Here is a 22,237-nt window from a genome sequence, read left to right as displayed (position 1 = left end):
TTTGCAAGGCAATAGAGTTAAGTGACTTGCCCAAGGTCACACAACTAGGTAATTATTAAGTGTCTGAGGCCGGATTTGAATTCATGTCCTACTGAATCCAGGGTCTGTGTGCTATCCATTGCACCATCTAGCTGTCCAACATCAACTATAAGTGATGTTTTTTTACAAAAATATAAGTCTTGGGAGAACAAAACAATGACTTTTTCCCCTTAGAATTCTTTTGTTGCTGTTGAAGCTCAAAGGTCCTTTGTGTAAAAGACAGCTTGGCATTGTGGAAAGGGCATTGGATTTAAAATCAGACAACCTGAGTTGAGATTCTGACTCTTCTGCCTATTTGATATGTGGACTTGGGCAAGCCACTAAAACTCTTTAAACCTCAGTTTCCTCTTATATAAAATGAAAGAATTTGGATTCCAAAATTTTCTTCCACATTTAAATCCTTTAGTCCTATGAGATCAACTTCCAAACAAGAGACTCAGTAATTGGATGTCAGATACTCAGATAACTTTCTCCTGTTAGTACAGAGGAAAATTAAACTTCCAAATAACATATACCTGTGGTCTGAATTTTTTTTCCTTCTCCTATGTTTTTGCCTCCCCTTCTTTTTCAGTAAAGTTGTAGTAATGTAAATTCAAATGTGTAGATAATTTTTCCTATAAAATACAAGGGTATCTTGTGGTATTAAATTATAAATAGATTGTATCTAAATTGTAGATTCAATTCCAAATTACTTGAATCTCTTGGTATTGTTTCAATCTTTAGATTCTTCCAGATATTATCTGTCTTGCTTTTCTTATAGCAGATCATTTTTATTTTAACTCCAACTCAATGAGTGATTGCCTTTCTTATGAATTCACTTTTTTTCTTAGCTCTAGGACTAGAGAAAAAAAGAGCACTTTTATGATTGACTTCTAGGTCCACCAACTTGAGGTCAACATTCTTCTCAATTGCATCTTTTCTTGGGCTCTGATCAAAGCATTTCTCTGATCTAACTATTCTTTAAACTAGACTTATGACACATAATTCAGTGGAATCCCTTCTCAGAACTTCTTCATCTCTGCCCAATGGTTGCTCGTTTTGTTCTAAGGTCTATATTAAATATCTTTTTCTGAATTTCAGTATATTTCAGATCTCTACCCTCCACCATCATCTTCCTGAAAACCTCCAAGTCCTCTTCTCCTTATTCTTTTTTCTTAGTTCAGGAGTTACCATTCCCCATGGTTTTCTACAGACTGTATTATAATAATGTAAACATTGTAGTGGCTTCAAAGAATAGCTGCCATAGGATAACCAGCAGGGAGTAAAGAATACAGCAGAAAGGTAGCCATCAAGGTTGAAAATTCCTCAGTCACCTGACTCAAGGATAAAAAACAAACACACACACACATAAAGCAGAAGAGGTTAATAAAGTCTTCAGAACTTCAAATTCATCTAGACAAGAAATGTATGTTGATACAGGATATTTCTTTGCCAACACTGTCAAACAGAGGGGGTTGTGCAAACATGTTTGGAATTTAGGAAGGGAATGAACTGAAAAGAGAAGTCATCTTTTTAGTTTATCAATGAGACCATACTTTCTGGATCAGTGGCCAGTTCTGCTATAGCAATCCTTTCCCACCTTCTCCAATTACCATTTAATTAGTGCTCCAAGTGAAAATATTTTCAATAATTGTACTCTATCAATCTTCTTACATCTTATTATTTCATAATCGGTTCCTTTTGCTCCTGTTAGGTTGGTTACTTCATTGTCTTTCTTATCTTTGTTCCTGCTGCTCCTCTAGTATAATTTATTTTTTTATCTAAACACTCTCTTCTCCCTTTAATCTGCTTTTAAACAATGCAATTTGTTCAATTATATAGAAACGTATATAAAATGTGGTGTTACATGGCAGCTAGGTAGTGCAGTGAATAGAGCTCCAGCTCAGCATTCAGGAGGACCTGAGTTCAAATTTGATTTCAGACACTTAATACTTACTTAGCTATGTGACCTTGAGCAAGTCACTTAACCCCATTGCCTTACAAAAACAATTTTTAAAAAAATGTATTGAGTTAGGTGCTTTAGATATCCTTATCTATATTTTACATATGAGAAAGCAGAGGCTTAGAGAATTTGAATGATTTGTCCCTGGTTAACTTTTTTCAGAGGAGAAATTTAAACCCATGTGTTCTAGACTCAAAGCCTAATATGAAGTACATAGCTATACTAGTTTAATAAAGGTTTTTAGTAGTATCACAAAAAAGTTGTCTCATGAAATTATATTGTACTTCTGATTTTAGAAATTATAAATTCAAATTTTATAAAGAATATAAATTAGAAAAACATTTCTGAATATTAGGCTTGCATAAACTAAGGCAATCTAAGTTAATAATTTATAAAGTAAACTGCAAATATATATCCTTCCTGAATGAAAGATAAATGTAAGCAGAGGAGAGAGAGAGAGAGAGAGAGAGAGAGAGAGAGAGAGAGAGAGAGAGAGAGAGAGAGAGAGAGAGAGAACTTCTTGAAATATAGTGCTGAATAAAATAGACACCATTTTACTGTGGCATTTTATAATCACATTGTAATTCTTTTCTCAATAGGTAGTACTGCTTACAGAGGGATTAAGTTCTCGGTCCACCCTTCTGCTAGAACTGAATGAAGCTTTGAATCCTCTCTCTGAAAAACTCAGGTAAGGAATAGAGGCAAATTGATGTATTGATGTCTTTGCCAACTTTTGATATTCTTTGCATCTCTTCTTTCTCTTCTCCCTCACCCCTTCAGATTTAATTTGAAATATTAGGAGAGATAGTGGGTTTTTTGATTTTGTTTTTTGTCTTGTCATCAGAAAAAATCTTAAACATTATCAATATAATTTTGTCCATATAAAATATATGTACACATTTATCATACTATCTGTATATATTTAAATACTTCTTATGTTGATGTCAATATATATTACACATATATTGACATAAGCATAAGAAGTCTTGAAAACAACTTAAAAAAGTGAAGAGACCTGACTAAGATAGATGACCTTGGAGTCAGAAAGACATTAGTTCAAGTCCTACATTTGACACATACTAGAGGTGTGATTCTGATTGATTAATTTAAACCTCTCAATGCTCTAAGGCACTATTTGAAATTGTAACTTTCCCTTCTGCTCCCCTTCTCTTCTCTTATCATCTTGCCTCCTCTCACCTTTCTGTCTCTGTCTCTGTCTCTCTGTCTCTCTCTCTCTCTCTCTGTCTATGTTTAATTAAGAATGGAATCACAAGGAGGGAAGTAGACAGGATGCTTTTGGGAATTTGCAAAGTTCTTTTAATGACTACAAATGTCTTCCAGAAACAAAAATCTATGGTCCTTTTAAAAATTAATATCAAAAGCTTACTTGAGGTCAGCTAGGTGATGCAGTGGATAAAGCACCGGCCCTGGAGTCAGGAGTATCTGGGTTCAAATCCAGTTTCAGACACTTAATAATTAACTAGCTGTGCAGCCTTGGGCAAGCCACTTAACCCCATTTTCCTTGCAAAAAATGCTATAAAAAGCTTACTTGTGTGATTGAAAGTTTGTAGAACATTCTTTAAAGAGCTGAAATTGAGATTTTCCCAAATGACAATAGAGAGTACATGGTATGCATTAACAAGCTGTAGCACTTTACATACAAGACCTTGGGAAGACATCATCAAGGAAAAGTGTGAACAAGACAGAGATTGGGTTGGTGAGATGAAGGAGTAGCAATAAATGAAAACTATGGCCATGATTTCAGGCCATAGGTAGGTACCCCAACACATACTGACTTTCTATGGTATACTTATGGAAGAATGAGAGTATTAATCTCTGGATGAGCAAGCCCAGAGAGGCTATGAATTGCATCATTGGAGGGAGTACTTTCATTGATGAGAACACAAATTCATTTGAGTATAAATTTGAGTTGCCAACAGGACATTTATTATAGGTGATCAACCAGTACCCCAGAGGTGAATGCTCAGACGCCAAGGGTATCATCAGTCAGCTTATTCTATCTTCAGATAATTGAAGCTGGCTTGGACTTGGGTAGGAGAGTGAAGCATAAGTAACTGACCCACTAAGACTTCTGGGGTAGAGTTGCATATAGATAATTATTAACTTGCTTGAGCTAAATTGTGACCTTTATTTGGCTTATTTGACCTTTAAATAAGTTTGCTTATTCTTTAAAAGAAAAAAAGGAAGGAAGAAAGAGAGAAAGAGGACCTGAAGGAAGTTCAGTGCAATTAATTCCAAAACCACTTATTTTAATATGCACCTTTCATTGTGATGACTATAAAAGGAATATAAAATTCCTGCTTTCATGAAGGTTATAATGTAGTAAATGAGATAGGGTGAGAGGACAGATTCATATGAGTGCACAAATCAGATAGAAATGATAAATGATAGAACAGTACCAAGAAAGTACTATAAAAATATTGTATGTTTTTATTTTAAAGACATACATTTACAAAAATTATAAATTTACATTAGTTTTACTGGGAAATAGCTCTTTACATTATTAATATAGGTTGTGGATTAAGAAATGATAATTTTGAAAAGCTGTGTTTTCCTATCTTTGTCCAATAACATTGTAGTGTTGCTTTTGTTATCTATGTCATTGTCCTGGCATATGGCATATTTTAGTGACTTCCGTATTCAATCAGGAATTCATTAGCTCTGATGTTAATTAGAATCATAGAGCTGGAAAAGATTTTAGAGAATTTTGCCTTTGTGTTGGAGATAAGTTATGAGATAATAAACAAAGCAGCACAAAGCAAAATCTTTCTTTAGACTGGAAGTAAAAGTTTGGTAGAAGTGTACCAAAATCTAAGAGCAATAATGATAATAATAATAACAATAAAATAATAATTACTATATATTTCATAAAATAAACAAATTATTTTATAGGCATTGATTTACTTTCCTATTTTCTTCTTCAATTGAACAACCAAAAAAGAAAAAAGAAATATAATACATTTATGTAATTAAGCAAAACAAATTTCCATGCTAGCTGTATCTAAAAATTGTCTCATTTTGAATTTTAAATTTATCATGTTTTTGGCAGGAGGTGGGTATTTTATCCTTGGTTTCCTAGATTTATGTTTTGTTATTGCTTTGAGTAGAGTTTTAAAGTCTTTCAAAGTTTTTCATTATAATTTTGTGACTATATAAATTGTAATTCTGCTTTTACTTCCCTCTGCATTAATTCATAGAAATCTGTCCACTTTCCTATGAAATTGTCTACTTCATTTTTTAGGGCAAACTAGTTTTTTTTTTCCTTGCAAGGCAATGGGGTTAAGTTAGTTACTTGCCCAAGGTCACACAGATAGGTAACTATTAAGTGTCTGAGGTCAGTTTTCACCTCAGTACCTCCTGACTCTGGTGCTCTAACCACTGCACCACTTAGCTACACCAGCATAGTAATTTTCATCAATATATTGGTACTCGGTTGGCTTTTAGTTTTTGCTAGTAAAAAGAATTACAATAAACATCCACATTTATATATGTTTCATTTTCCTCTTTCTTTGATCCCTTTGAAGTAGAGGTCTATTAATGGCACTGCTCGGTCAAAGGAGATACACAGTATGGTAACTTTCGCAGCTTTGTTCTAAATTGCTTTCCATAATGAATGGCCCAGTTCACAACTCCACCATCAATCCATTAGTATGTCTATTTTTCCCACAGCTTATCCAACATTTTTCATTTTCTCCTTGTCTATTGTTAATTGGACAGATATAAGATGGATCCTCAAAGTTGCTTTAATTATCTAATTAGTAGTGATTTTTTTTTCCTTTTTACCTTTTTCATATGGTTCCTATGTTCATATGCTTTGTCTATTTATTTATTGGGAAATGGCTCTTAAGAATTATAAATTTGAATTCCTCATACATCTTAGATATGAGACTTTTACTAGAGAAACTTTCTGTAAAGATTTTCCCCCAGTTATCTATTTCCTTTCTAATTTTAACTGTATTAGTTTCCTTTGTGAAACACAATTTTAACTTTATATAATAAAACTGACCTTTTTGTCATCTCTGATCTTTCCTATCCCTTTTTTGGCAAGGTAATTTCTTCTTTGCTCCTCTGATTTGCTTGTGATGTCACCTCATGTGTATCTAGGTTTATTTATAGTGTAAAATATTGACTGGTACTAATTTATGCTATACTGATTTCAGTTTTCCTGCTATTTTGTTCTTACTTCAGTGACTGGGTCTTTGAGTTTATCAAACACCATGCTATTGTGTTCATTTCCATCTGAAGTTTCTGTATCTAATCAGTTCTACTGATTGAGATTTGTATTTTTAAACTAGTACATACATTAGTTTTTTTGTATCATTTGAGATTTGATACTCATAAGTCCCATTTTTACCACTTTTTCATTAATTTCCTTAAGATTCTTGATATTTATTCCTTCCTCCATTTGAATTTCGTTGTTATTATTTCAAGATATGTAAAATAATATTTTCGCTTGATTGGTACAACACTGAATAACTAAGTTAATTTAAGTAGTAATTTCACTTTTATTATATTGACTTAACTTACATATGAAAAAATGAATATTTTCCCAATTATTTAGATTTACATCAGGTAATATTTCTGCTGCTGCTGCTAAATCCTCTTACTAGAAGCAGGTTGTCCACTAGTTTCTTAGCAGCAGGTTCTTTTGACCAGGGAGGGCATATGGTATGCAATGAGTGAGAGGCTGCCCTCTTTCTGGTTGTTCTCTTGTTCTTGAGGTGGATGGACCTTTGGTTTGGAAATATTCCGCAACTGACCAATTACTCTGATCAGTGCCCACACTGTCTGACTCATAATAGGAACTTAATAAATGCATTTTGATAGACTAATATGAGAGTCTGGCATGAGAGGCAAGATGGCAGATTGCATAGAGGATTTGGGGACAGGAAAATCCAGATTTCCATGACTCTGTGTGTGTGTGTGTGTGTGTGTGTGTGTGTGTGTGTGTGTGTGTGTGTGTGTCTGTGACCCTGGTCAAGTTGCTCAACTTTTTGGTGCTCTGGTGTCTAATACAATAAATTAAAGAACAGTTTAATATTAGTTTTTAGAGATCCATGTACCAGTAAAATTATAGCTCCTGACCAAAACCTCACTGACACCCAACAAAAGAAAACTGGATTAGAAATCTATTATATGTCTTTTATATGTCTCTTATACATTGGGTTACTTTTTCTCACTTTCAACCTAAATTGAAATAACATTAATCTTTGTTAAATTATACAGTAATATTTTGGTATGGATTTGTTAATGAATTTGCTTTGACTTAAACATGTTAATAGTAAAGGGACAGATATTAACTGAGTGAATGAATGAATAAATAAATAGACAAAAGAGGGGTAATGTGCATAATGAGTAGACAGAAAGTCTTAAAGCCAGAAAAGTTAGGCAAATAGAATGATCATTAAGGGCCCTAGACAATTCTCAAATATTAGGGTTGTGGAGAGATTGTCTTCAATCTCCGTAAGTATAGAGAGATTCTTTACCTGAGAGATCCTTGTGCCACTGAAATTCCAAGTTCACTTCTTTGTATTCTTTATAGTAGTAGTATGGAAATAACTAAAAGCTTGATCCTGATGTAGTAAAAAGAGCACCAGATTGGGAGAAAGATATCTGGGTTTTAATAACATCTTTTCCTCTCCGACTCAACTGTATGACTATGTACAAGACTGTCCCATAATTTCCTGAGGTACCATCTGTAAAACAAGAGAGTTGGCAGAATGCCTTCTATGTTACTGTAAAGTCTAAGATGGTAACTAACAAGTGTTTGGAGTGCCTAATTAAATGGATCAGTTGGAAGCAAAAATGTTATTTTGTGTTTTATTGACAAACTCCTTAAATGGGCATAACACACTATAAATGTAACATTCCTTTATATTTTACAAAACAGATCTTTTCTTGACTGTAATAGCCCTACTTGTGAAGTTCCAGTTGCACGGTCTGAACTGAAGCAAATGATTAAAATATGCCAGAGCCTTCAATGTAAACTACAAAAAACCCATCAAGTAAGTTTTATTAAATGGAGTCAGAATTTGACCTAGCTTGTCATTTCCTTTTGCAATATGAATTATCATGTAATGTGATCTTAAAAAAACAAATATTAACTGAAACTAAAACTTATTTTTCAGTGAGTAGTGTCTGTGAGAGAAAGTGGCATGGCAGAATGGGTACACACACACACACACACACACACACACACACACACACACATATATGTATATAGTCCTGGATTTGGAGAAAGGAAAACTGTATTCCAATTTCATCTCTGACACTCATTAGGCCTATGATTAAGAGAACTGCTAAATCACAGATATTCTGCCATCTGTACTGAAAAAGGGACTTCCCACACTGGCAAAATCACAGATCTTTGATATATGATTAACAGGATGTATTATCTTATTGTTGAAGCCAATGAATTACATTGCATTTTAAAATTACATGTACTTTTAAAAAATAATAAATTACAACTATGCTTAATAAGCACCAAGTCCTGTTGCTAGGCTATAAATGATGCGCTATCTATCTATCTATCTATCTATCTATCTATCTATCTATCTATCTATCTATATCTATCTATCTGTCTATCTATCTATCTACCCATCTGTTCTAAATTTGTTTAGTCCTCACTGGAGGTAATAGCCTGCAATAGCCCTACTTGTAAAGTTCCAGTTGCATGGTCTGCACTGAAGCAGATGACTAAAATATGCCAGAGCATATTTTATTTTTGATATTTGACATTGTAGAGGCTTCCATAACTGCTGTATTAGAGGTGGTTGTTTCAAAAATGAGATCACTATTTAGACTAGTGAGAGGAGAAAAATATAATAATGTATTTTAATTTTTTTATATTCTCACTTCTTAATCAAAATTCTCATCTTTTCAAATAAAAATAATCAATTTGCATTTAGATTACAAAAGTTTATAGAGATATAAACATAAAAAGAAAACTATTTAACTGTGTTTCTTTCAAAGTTTACTTTATGATTTCAAAGTGCCAGAAACAGATTTCATTTGTTTTTATCCCTGAAACCATCCTATGAAATATATAAAAATAAAAAAGTTTTTGCAGGTTAAAAAAACCCATTTTCCGATATCATACTGCTTGTTATTGTGACCGAAACTTTTCTCCTTATAAGTACTTTGTTTTCTTTTTGCCAAATGATGTTCTTAAGAGACTCGATAATATACCTTATTTTGTGTTTTCAAAGAATTTCAAGGTACATTAATATTCAGTTTCTCTAAAGTACTTTAAGTTACTTAACTAACCTTGGAACTGATGTTTGAGTTTTTTTAAAAAGTAAGATATAAGACAAAGACCAAAATATTAACTATTCTAATGACAAAGTTAAATTTCTTGTTTATTAAAAACTAGCATATAGTTTGGCATAGTAAGAGAGTTCTAAATTTGGAGTCTCATTTCTATCACTCATTGCCTTGTGACTTTGGGAAAGAATTCATTTCTCTGGAAATCAGTTTGGTCATCTATAAGTTGAGCAGGTTGGACTAGATAACCTGTAAAGTCCCTTCTTTTTGTTTCTCGGATATTGTGATTTTTGATATTTTTTTTTACAAAACATTCAACTTTAAATAGTTTAGAAGAGATATTACATATTTCAAAATGGACACTATTAGACTTCTATGTATGATAGTGATGTGAAAGATTTAGAAGAAACCTGTTTTCCCCACATAAACTGAACCATGTTCTGATGATAAAATTGAAAAGAAAGTGAAATAAACTCCTTTGTCCAAACTATAAATGCCACCCAAAGATGACTAAAAGGTGGCAGAGACTAGTAAAGGGATCAGACTAAGGAAACCTAAACAAACTTAAGTAAGAAATTCTTTTTTTAAAAATATTTTATTTATTTTGAATTTTACAATTTTCCCCCTAAGCCTTTTTTTTTTTTTTTTAGTTTTTGCAAGCCAATGGGGTTAAGTGGCTTGCCCAAGGCCACACAGCTAGGTAACTATTAAGTGTCTGAGGCCAGATTTGAACTCAGGTACACCTGACTCCAGGGCTGGTGCTCTATCCACTGCGCCACCTAGTCACCCCCCTTTCCCCCACTAATCTTGCTTCCCTCCCCCACCCCCCATAGAAGGAAGTCTGCTAATCTTTACAATGTTTCCATGGAATGCATTGATCTAAGTTGAATGTGATGAGAGAGAAATCATATCCTTAAGGAAGAAACATAAAGTATGAGATATAGCAAGATTACATAATAAGATAACATTTTAAAAATATTTTATTCATTTTAAGTTTTATAAATTTTCCCCTAATCTTACTTCCCCTCCCCCCCCACCCCCCACAGAAGGCAATTTGTCAGTCTTTACATTGTTTCCATGGTATATATTGATCCAAATTGAATATGATAAGAGAGAAATCATATCCTTAAGGAAGAAACATAAAGTATAAGAGATAGCAAGATCAGACAATTAAGATATCAGGTTTTCTTTTTCTAAATTTAAGGTAATAGTCCTTGGACTTTGGTCAAACTCCACAGTTGTTTCTCTGGATACAGATGATATTCTCCATTGGAGAGAGCCCCAAATTGTCCCTGATTATTGCACTGATGGAATGAGCAAGTCCATCAAGGTTGATCATCACCCCCATGTTGCTGTTAGGGTTTTTTTGGTTCTGCTCATCTCACTCAGCCTCAGGTCATGCAAATCCCTCTAGGCTTCCGTGAATTCCCATCCCTCCTGGCTTCTAATAGAACAATAGTGTTCTATGACATACATATACCACAGTTTGCTAAGTCATTCCCCAATTGAAGGACACTTACTTGATTTCCAATTCTTTGCCACCACAAACAGGGCTGCTATGAATATTTCTGTACAAATGATGATTTTACCCTTTTTTCATAATCTCTTCAGGGTATAGACCCATAAGTGGTATTGCTGGATCAAAGGGTATGCATATTTTTGTTGCGCTTTGGGCATAATTCCAAATTGCTCTCCAGAAAGGTTGGATGAGTTCATGGCTCCATCAACAATGTAATAGTGTCCCATATTTCCCACATCCCTTCCAACATTGATCATTGTCTTTTTGGTCACATTGGTCAGTTTAAGAGGTGTGAGGTTAGTACCTCAGAGATATTTTGATTTGCACTTCTCTAATAATTAGTGATTTAGAGCAATTTTTCATATGACTATGAATTGCTTTGATTTCCTCAGCTGTAAATTGCCTTTGCATCTCTTTTGACCATTTGTCAATTGGAGAATGGCATGTCTTTTATTTTAAGAATTTGACTCTGAAAGGTAAAATATTCCTTGATCTTCTAGTTTGCTTATATTTTTTACATCTAAAACCTGTATCCATTTTGATCTTATTTTGGTATAAGGTGTGTGAGGTGTTGATCTAATCCCAGTTTCTTCCATTACTAACTTCCAATTTTCCCGACAGTTTTTATATCAAAGAGAGAGTATTTATCCCAATAGCTGGACTCTGGGTTTATCAAACAGCAGATTACTATAATTGTTTCCTGCTTTTGCACCTAGTCTATTCCACTGATCCACCACTCTATTTCTTAGCCAGTTTTGATGACTAATAACTTATAATATAATTTTAGTTCTGGTAGGACTAAGCCATCTTCTTTTTCACTTTTTTTCATTAAATCCCTGGAGATTCTAGACTTTTTATTTCTCCATATGAATTTACTTACAATTTTTTCTAACTCATTAAAGTAATTTTTTGGAATTTTGATTGGTAGGGTATTTAACAAATAGTTTGATTTTGGTAGAATTATCATTTTTATTATATTTGCTCGGCCTATCCATGAAGCTGATGTTTGCCCAGTTATGTAAATCTAATTTTATTTGTGTGAGAAGTTTTCAAAAATTTTCTGAGTCTACCAGGTAGACTCCTAGGTATTTTATGTTGTCTGAGGTTACTTTGAATGGGATTTCTCTTTCTAATTCTTTCTACTGCATCTTGCTAGTCATATATAGAAATGTTGAGGATTTATGAGAGTTTATTTTATATCCTGCAACCTTGCTAAAGTTGTTAATTATTTCTAGTAGTTTGTAAGATGATTTTTTTGGGGGATTCTCTAGGTATACCATCATGCAAATAGTGAGAGTTTTGTCTCTTCCTTCCCAATTCTAATTCCTTCAATTTCTTTTTCCTTCTCTCATTGCTGAAGGTAGCATTTCTAATACGATATTGAATAGTGGTGGTGATAATGGGCATCCTTGTTTCACCCCTGATCATATTGGGAATGCCTTTAGCCTATCCCCATTGCATACAATGCTGTTGATGGTTTCATATAGATACTGCTTATTATTCTAAGGAACAATCCATTTATTCCTACACTCTCTTGTGTTTTTAATAGGAATGGGTACTGTATTTTGTCAAAAGCTTTTTCAGCCTCTATTGATATAATCATTATTTCTGATAGGTTTGTTATTGATATAATTAATTATACTCACAGTTTTCCTAATATTGAATGAACCCTGCATTCCTGGGATAAATCCTACTTGGTCATAATGTATTATCCTAGTGATAACTTGTTGTATTCATTTTGCTAAGATTTTATTTAAGATTCTTGCATCTATATTCATCAGGGAGATAGGTCTATAAATTTCTTTCTCTGTTTTAACTCTTCCTGGTTCAGGTATCAGCACCATAATTGTGTCATAGAAAAAAGTTAGACAGAGGTTTCATCTTCACCTATTTTTCCAAAGAGTTTATATAGAATTGGAACCAATTGTTCCTTAAATGTTTGATAGAATTCACTTATGAATCCATCTGTCCCTTGAGATTTTTTTCTTAGGGAGTTCAATAATGGCTTGTTGAATTTCTTTTTCTGAGATAGGATTATTTAAGTGTTTAATTTCCTCTTCATTTAACCTGGGCAACTTATATTTTTTGTAAATATTCATCCATTTCACTTAGATTATCAAATTTATGGGCATAGAATTGGGCAAAATAATTCCAAATTATTACTTTAATTCCTCTTCATTGGTGGTGAGTTCACCTTTTTCATTTATGATACTAGCAATTTGATTTTTCTTCTTTCTTTTTTTTAATCAAATTGACCAGAGATTTATTAATTTTATTGTTTTTTTTCACAAAACCAGCTCTTGGTTTTAATTATTAGTTAAATATTTTTTTTACTTTCTATTTTATTAATTTCTCCTTTAATTTTTAGAATTTCTAATTTGGTATTTAATTGGAGGTTTTTAATTTGTTCTTTCTCTATTTTTAATTGCAAATTTAGTTCATTGATTTCCTCTTTCTTTAATTTATTCATGTAAGCATTTAAAGATATATAATATATCCCCTGACAGCTGCCTTGAGTGGTTTCCCCATAGGTTTTGGGATGTTGTTCCATTATTGTCATTATCTAGGATAAAAAATGTAATTCCTTTCTATAATTTGCTGTTCCACTGATTCTTTAAAATGAGGTTATTTAGTTTCCAATTAGTTTTGGGTCTATATCTCCCTGGCCCAATATTGCATGTGATTTTTATTGCATTATAATATGACAAAGATGTATTAACTATTTCTGCCTTTCTTCAATTGAGGTTGGGTTTTTTGGCAAGGCAATGGGGTTAAGTGGCTTGCCCAAGGCCACACAGCTATGTAATTATTAAATGTCTAAGGCCAGATGATTATTAAGTTTTTTATGCCCTAGTACATGGTCAGTTTTTGTGTAAGTGGTTTGTACTGCAGAAAAGAAAGTATGTATTCCTTTCTATCCTCATTCAATTTCCTCCAAAACTCTAGGTTTTCTAACAACCTATTTACCCTCCTTAACTTCCTTCTTGTTTATTATATGGTTAGATTTATCTAAATCTGAGAGTGGGGAAGTTGAGGTCTCCCACTAATAGAGTTTGGCTGTCTATGTCTTTCTGTAACTTCTTCAACTTCTCTTCAAGAGTATGAATGCTATACCATTGGGTACATACATATTTAGTATTGAAATTACTTTATTGTCTATGGTACCTTTTAGGAGGATATAGTTTCTTTCCTTATCTCTTTTAACACAATCTGTTTTTTCAGCTGCTTTGTCTGAGATAAGGATTGTTACCCCTACTTTTTTCACTTCAGCTGAAGCAAAATATATTTTGTTCCAACCTTTTACTTTTACTCTATATGCATCTCTCTCTGCTTCAAATGAGTTACTTGTAAGCAGCATATTATAACATTTTGGTTTTTAATCTAGTCTTCTATTTGCTTCCATTTAAGGGAGAGTTCATCCCATTCACATTCAAAGTTATAATTGCTATCTCTTTATTGCCCTCTATTTTATCTTCCCTGTTTGTATTTCCCCCCTTTTTTCCCTTTATCCATATTCCCAGTATTTTGTTTCTGAATACCACCACCTTAACTGTGTTTGCCCTCCTATATCCAATGCCCTCCCCCTTTTCCCCCTTTCCCTTTGCCCCCTCTTCCTTCCCTTCCTTCTGTTGGTTCCCCCCTTTCCTCTTCCTCCCTTTTCCCTCTTTCCCCCTTTTTATACCTTCAAGGTAAGATAAGTTTCTTAACTTAACTGTGTGTATGTATGTTCATTTTTAGCCAATCTGATGAGAGTAAGATTCAGGCAGTTCTCACCTCCTCCCTTCTTCCTCTCTATTGCAATAAGTCCTTTGTATCTCTTAATGTAATGAGATTTACCCCATTCAGTCTCCTCCATCCTCCCATCTCTTTACTGTCCTCTTTTTAAAGTAGGTATTGTTTTTAAATCATTCTGTCTGAGTCACTGAAATGTCATGAGTGTCCATTACTTCTGGCTAAGTATATTCTCTCTAATAGAGTTACAATTATTGGAAGTTATTAGAGTCTTTCTCCCAAGTATGGATATAGCCAGTTTCATCTTATTGGATAACAGTTTTTTCATTTTTTTAACTCCCATCCCCTTTTTTTACCTTTTCATGTGTCTCTTGAGTCTCCTGTTTGATGTCCAAATTTTCTATTAAGCTCTGGTCTTTTCATGAGGAAAAGTTGGAAGTATCCTATTTCATTAAATGTCCATCTTTTGCCCTAGAAGGCTCAGTTTTGCCAGATAATGAATTCTTCATTGATCCCTTAATGTTGATGCTTCCTGGTCCTGTGTAACCTTACTGTGGCTACTTGATATGTAAATTGTTTCTTTTTGGCTGCTTGCAGGATTTTCTCTTTTATCTGATAGTTCTGGAATTTGGCCACAATATTCCTTGGCATTTTCATTTTGGGATCCCTTTCTGGAGTGGATTGATGTATTCTTTCAATAACTTTATTTCCCTCTGGTTTCATGATATCAGGGCAGTTTTCCATTACTAAATTCTGTAATATTGAGTCCAGGCTTTTTTTTTTCTCTTCAATGTTTTCAGGAAGACCAATAATTCTTAGGTTACCTCTCCTTGATCTACTATTGAAGTCAGTGGTTTTGCTGATGAGGTATTATACATTTTCTTCTATTTTTTCCAGTTTTTTTGGTTTTGTTTAACATATTCTTGTCTCATGAAGACATTGGCTTCCACAGACTCCATTCTTTTTTTTTTAAAGTTTTTTGTAAGGCAATGGGTTTAAGTAGGTTGCCCAAGGCCACACAGCTAGGTAATTATTAAGTGTCTGAGGCTATATTGGAACTTCCCAGGTACTCCTGACTCCAGGGCCAGTGCTCTATCCACTGCACCACCTAGCTGCCTCATCCATTCTTTTGTAAGAGAATAATTATCTTTATTTACCTTTTGCAGTTCCTTTTCCAATTGGTCAATTCTATTTTTGTAAGAGTTTTTCATTTGATCAAATGAAGTTTTGAGAGAACATTTTTCTTTTTGCATTTATCCAATTGTATTTCCCAAGGATTTATTTTCTTGTTGCAAGATGCTAATTTTCTCTTGGGTTTCTTTTCCCAAATTTTCCAATTGATTTTTAAACTCCTTGCTAATTTCATCAAGGAAGTGTTTTTGTGCTGGAGACCAAATCATATTCTCCTCAGAGGTTCTACGTTCCTCTGAGTTAGGGCTTTTTCTTCTAGGAATTTTTCTAAGGACACCCTTTCTACTGGCCTTTCTTCATTTTCCTAAGATCTTGTGTTGCGGAAGGTACTGGTTCACAGAAGTTTTATATTGGAATCCCTAGAGGATTTACCCACTGGGTTTAGTAACTCCAAGTGGGCCAGCCAGTAGGAGGAGCTAGAGGCTTTGCTCACTGAGTGTAATAACTCCACCTAGGCAGTAGGGGGTGCTAGAGGCTGGAACTCATCCTTCAGCCCTTCTGGTAAGCCCTAGACCATCAGTCCCACTGCCAAAGACTCCACTCTTCAGTTGTTTTTTCCTACAGTGAAAGCCTTTGGGGCTGATCTTAGGCTAGACCAGTTCTCACCCCATCCCCACTGGCTCTCTGTTCTCTGGTCCTGGCACACCCATGATCCCCGAAGACAGACTTTGAGGTAGGTGCTCTTCTCCTAGCTTCTCTTTCTGGTTTTTTTTGATCATATTTTTTTAAGAGGTTATTTTCATATTATAAATGAGGGAAGATCAGGAGACCTTAGCAAAGGGCCTTTTTCTCTACAACATCTTGGAACAAGGAGAAAATTCCTAGATATGGAGAAGAATCAGACCAGAACATCAGCACAAATCCTAGTAAAAGATGTCTGAGGCTGTTGGATGCAGGGAGAGAAAAAACCAATAAAAGATCCTATAAAAGGATCTGAAATCAGCCAGTGCTTTGAACAAGGGGATGCAAACTGGTAAGAGTCCAGAAGACCTTAAGTTATATTTTTGTCCTGTCCTAAGAGAAACAAGAGACAGAATCAGCCTTTTCCTTCTCCCCCACTCCCCCTAAAAATGACTATACATTGAGACAGAGTCCAACTTTTCACTTCTTGAGTTTGGGAGCAGCCACAGGAGGTATGGCTAGTTCACAGCTGGGTGCATCTTAGGGCATGGAACAGGAGATCCAAAATCATACTGTGCCTCCTCACAACTTTAATAATGAACAGAACCAACACCAAATGAATTTATAAGTGAATTTAATCAAATGTTCAAAGAACAATTGACTTTAATGGTTTATAAATTATTTAAAAAAATAAAAGAGCCAAGATGGCAGAGTAAAGGCAGGGCCTTTACCCTAAACTACTTCAAATACCTTTAAATAATTATTCTAACCAAATTCTAGAGTGGTAGAACCCACAAAAACACTGAGTGAAACAATTTCACAGCCAAAGACAACTTGGAAGATCATCGGGAAAGGTCTGTTGCACCAGGATATAAAAGGACCTACAGTGCAGTCCAGGCTACTTCAGAGAAATCAAGAAACAGTAAAACAAAATCAAAAGGATGTAAAACTTGATGAAAATTTGAAATATTTCATTGGAAAAACAACTGACCTAGCAAATAGATCTAGGAGAGAGAAAATTTAAAAATTATTGGATTATTTGAAAGCCACCCCCCCCAAAAAAAACAAAACCTGGGCATCCTTTTTCAAGAAATTAGCAAGGAAAGATGCCCTAATATTCTAGAACCAGAGGGTAAAACAGAACATCAATCTCCTTAAAGAGATCCTCAAATGAGAACTTCCAGGGACATTATAGCCAAATTTCAGAGCTCTCAAGTCAAAGAAAAAACATTGCAAGCAGTTAGAAAGAAGCAATTCAATTATAATGGAGCCACAGTCAGGTTAAGACAAGATTTAGCAGCTTCTAATTTTTTTGTTTTTAAAGATTTTATTTTGAGTTTTACAATTCTTTTCCCCCATAATCTTACTTCCCTCCCCCCACCCCCTACAAGAGGCAATTTGCCTATCTTTACATTGTTTCCCATGTAGACATTGATCCAAATTGATGTGATGAGAGAGAAATCATATCCTTAAGGAAGAAGCATAAAGTAAAAGAGATAGCAAGATTAGACAATAAGATATCAGTTTTTTTTCCTAAATTAAAGGTAATAGTCCTTGGTCTTTGTTCAAACTCCACAATTCTTTCTCTGGATATAGATGGTAATCTCCATTGCAGATAGATCTGAATTGTTGCACTGATGGAATGAGCCAGTCCATCAAGGTTGATCATCGCCCCTATGTTGCTGTTAGGTGTACAGTGTTTTTCTGATTCTGCTCATCTCATTCAACATCAGTTCATACAAATCCCTCCAGGCTTCTCTGAATTCCCATCCCTCCTAGTTTCTCATAGAACAATATTCTTCCATGTCACAAATATACCACAGTTTGCTAAGCCATTCCCCAATTGAAGGTCATTTACTTGATTTGTAATTCTTTGCCACCACAAACAGGTAGCAGCTTCTACTTTAAGGGATTGTAGGGCTTGAAATATGATATTCTGGAGGCAAAAGAGCTTGGATTAAAACCTAGAATCAACTGCTCAGCAAAACTGAACATACTCTTTTAGGGGAAAAGATGGATATTCAGTGAAATAGTGTACCTCTAACTTTCCTGATGAAAAGAACAGAACTGAACAGAAAATGTGATCTTCAAATTCAAGACTCAAATGAAGAATAAAAAGGTAAAGCATAAAGGCAAATCATAAGGTACTTAATGATACTGGCTTATTAACTTTCTCATTTAATAGGGTAGTTAGAAATAGCATATATATATGTACATATATATATATATATACATATATATATATAGGCAAGGCACAGGAAGGAGTTGAATTTGAAGGTATTATATATAGGAATGTACTGAGAGAAAGGGAAAGGGGAAGGTAGAATGGGGTAAGTTATTTCATGTGAAAGAAGCAAGAAAAAACTTTTTCAGTGTAGTGGAACGTGGAGAGGGGAGGGAGAGTGAGTGAGCCTTACTTTCATCAGAAGTGGCTAGGAGAATGAATAACATTCACATTCAATTGGGCAGAGACATCTCTTACCCTAGAGGAAAGTAGGAGTTGAAAAGGGTGGGAGAAGGGGAGAGGTGGGGGATTAGATGCTGGAAGGGAGGGAAGATTTGGGGAGGTAGTAGTTAGATATAAACCACCTGAAAAGAGATAAAAGAATAAGTGGTATAGTGGGGAAGAGTATGAGGGGAAATATAGTTAGCAATAGGAACTTTGGGAAAAAATATTGAAACAAGTTTCCCTGATAAAGGCCACATTTCTCATTTTTATTTTTATTCTGGAAAACAATTTGGAACTTTATCCAAAATGTTATATTATATGTATATATATATATGCATATATATATATATATATGTATGTATATACACACACACACATATATATTTGTACTAGCAAAGGATTGAAATCAATGTAAGTGCTCATCATTTGAGCAATGGTTGACCCTATTTTTGGTATTTGACAATTATAGTATATTCAGTCTTAAGACATAATGAATATGATGTATTCAGAGAATCTAGGAAGTTTGGTTTAATGGTAACAAGGGACATAAGCAGAACCAGGAGAACAATTTATCCAACTAAAACAATATGAAAGATATAATTGTGAAAGACTTAAGATTTATGATCTATGAATAACTCATTTTCATCGGTGACAATTCCTGAAGACTGAAGATCAATCATGCTTCTTGAAACAAGATATAGAATGAGCCATACTTTTTTATAGATTTGTTTTATGTGATTATATTTCTTTGTTTTGAAGGAAGTCATTTTTTTGTTGCCCAAACAATTTAGGGAGGATAAGGGGTTGATAAAAAATCAAAAGAGGAAATTAAAGAAATAAACATCAATGAACTATTTAAAATATAAACAGAAGATAGCAGGAGGATATTCAAAAAATTATTCCGACAAGCTAGGTGGTGTTGAAACCACCATGTTAAATTTTAAGGGCATATAAAAAGAAACTATGCATAAGGGAGAATTACTATTGCATATGTCACACCTTTTTCTATTCTTCATATGTAGAAATGTTCATTTATGTTGAAGTTGGCCAGATTTTTAATAACAAAATAAAAACAATAATAGAAAACTATAATTGACTCTGTTAACGCTTTCTGAAACAGTGAGAAAACAGCTACTCCTTATTCTTAATATAGATGAGGCTGATACCCAACTTATATCTGGATGCTAGCTTGCTGTGATTTTAAAGTTTTCCTTAATGAATAGAATTCAGGAAATATACTTAAATATTTATTAATAAAGCCAAGATAAACTGGATATTGAAAGTTAGTTTAAATCTTTTTTATAAAGACATAGGGATGTTTTTTGGAAAGTTCAGAATAACCTTCAAGAAAGAATTCTCTTTACATTTGTAATATTTCAGTCATTCAGTTGTGTATGACTTCTTGTGAACCTGTGGACCACAGAATGCCAGACCTTTCTACCCTCCACTATTTCTCAAAGTCAATATGTGAAAAAATAACTATGCTGATACAAACATTAAAAAATGTGACTCCAGTTATTGAATATGAATCTCAAGTGCCTAAAAGTCACTTAAATACCTGTTAGGATTCAAAACAAAATACTATTTTAAATATTTTAAATATTTTAAATATATGGAAAATATTACATTTCCCTATATATATATTTTAAATATATAGAAAATATTACATTTTCCACAAGGTATGTCCTTAATGTTTCATAATGAATTGTACATCTTTGAGGCAGCTTCTTCAGCTTTGGCTGTATGCCCAGACTCTGCCCTGGGCTTCCTTCCCTTCTATCTCTCTACACCCTCTCTCTGGGTGATTTCATCAGCTCCCATTGATTTAATGATCATTTTTGTGTAGATGACTTTCACATTTGTTTATCCAACACTAGTTTCACTCCTAAACTCTAGTCTTATGTTATGAACTGCCTATTGGCATTTGAATTAGCTGTCCTGTAAACATTTCAAATTTAATGTCTGAAACAAAATTTCCTCCCTCTCCCCACCCCCATAAGTCTAGACTAAATTTTCCTTAAAAGGTAATAAAAATGACATAGAGACTTAATTGATCAAGAGATGTGGGAATAACATAATTAATTGTGTCAATAATATCTTGAAAATGGATTGGATTGGAATATCTTCCTGGTGATCTGATTATATGTGTGTTTGTGTGTGTGTGTGCGTGCGTGTGTGTGCGTGTGTGTGTGTGTGTGTGTGTATGTATGTATGAGAGAGAGAGAGAGAGAAAGAGAGAGAGAGAGTTTGTGGGGAAGTTTCTCATATGTTCTTCTGACTGGTAAGTTAGCATGGTAAGTATGGAGGAAGAAAAGTTGTGAATCAATGCTACATCCTTGTTGAATATTCTTTACCTGCTATAGTTAGGTATATTTTTTATAAATTAATTATCTATCAATCTATCAATCAATCTATTTATCTATCTATCTATCTATCTATCTATCTATCTATCTATCTATCTATCTATCTAATTTAATACCATGACCTTTTCTCAGTTCTCATTCTCCTCAATCTCTCTGCAGCTTTTGACTCTGATGATCTCTCTTTCCTCTTTTATCCTTTCTTCTCTCTAGACTTTTGGGAATATCACTCTTTCCCCTGGTTTCTGCTACCTGTTTGACTGATCCTTCCCTGTCTCTTTTGCTGTATCCTCCTGCAGATCTTGTCTATGGGAGTCCCTCAGAGTTCTGCCCTATGCCTTATATCTTCTCCTACTATATGTCTTCATTTGGTGATCATTAGCTCTTATGGATTTAATTATCTTCTGTGCTAATGATTCTCACATCTACCTATCCTGGACCAAATTCTATGCTGACAACTAACTCCAGACACAAGAGAGCTAGATAGCTTTTAGAAAACTGGATGTCCAGTAGGTGTCTTGAACTTATTATGTCCAAAACAGAACTCATTTTCTTTCCCCCTAAACTGTCCCCCTCTCCTACCTACTTTCTGTATTATTGTAGAGGACAACTCCATACCTTAGGTACCCAATATTGTGTCATTATTGACTCCTTGTATCTCTAACCCCCATGCCAACCCCCTCAGCCCTCATATCCAAGTTGTTGTCAAGACCTGCCAATTTTACCTCACCTAATCTGATTCACGTAATTGAAAAAGTCAGATGTCACTCTTTGATTGATTTCCTGAAAAGCAGAATTGCTCTAGAATTATAGAAATCCCCAAATGGAGAAGGAATATTGCAAAAAGGACTTAAATTATTGTACATGTTGTCAAAGGTTAAGAAGTTTAACTGAAAGAAATTAAAATGAACTAAGAATTTGCTTAATTAAAGTCTTTGAAAATTCTGTTATATATTTAAGGCTAGACTTGGAAAAATGAGTTGTTCCCCAAATACATACATAGTTAATATCCATTGGATTTAGTATGGTTTCATCTTGAAGAATCAGAGTAAGTCAAAATGTTACTTTCTTGATGCCAAATCCTGTGAAGCAAGTGTTTG

At 34.0% G+C, this 22,237-nt stretch overlaps 1 protein-coding gene across 1 annotated transcript in view; it reads left to right on the top strand.

The window, feature by feature from the left end:
* The window catches only part of LOC141498966 (uncharacterized), a 263,553-nt gene that overhangs the window by 58,793 nt on the left and 182,523 nt on the right, over window positions 1–22,237 (top strand). Inside the window, exons 5-6 of the mRNA XM_074201973.1 lie at window positions 2,581–2,669; window positions 7,893–8,007. Coding sequence (XP_074058074.1) covers window positions 2,581–2,669; window positions 7,893–8,007 — 204 coding nt within the window. The remainder of the gene's footprint in view (window positions 1–2,580; window positions 2,670–7,892; window positions 8,008–22,237) is intronic.

The sequence above is a fragment of the Macrotis lagotis genome, chromosome X, assembly GCF_037893015.1.
Source record: "Macrotis lagotis isolate mMagLag1 chromosome X, bilby.v1.9.chrom.fasta, whole genome shotgun sequence".
Classification (NCBI taxonomy): domain Eukaryota; kingdom Metazoa; phylum Chordata; class Mammalia; order Peramelemorphia; family Peramelidae; genus Macrotis; species Macrotis lagotis.
This window is presented reverse-complemented; position numbering and strand designations above follow the sequence as displayed.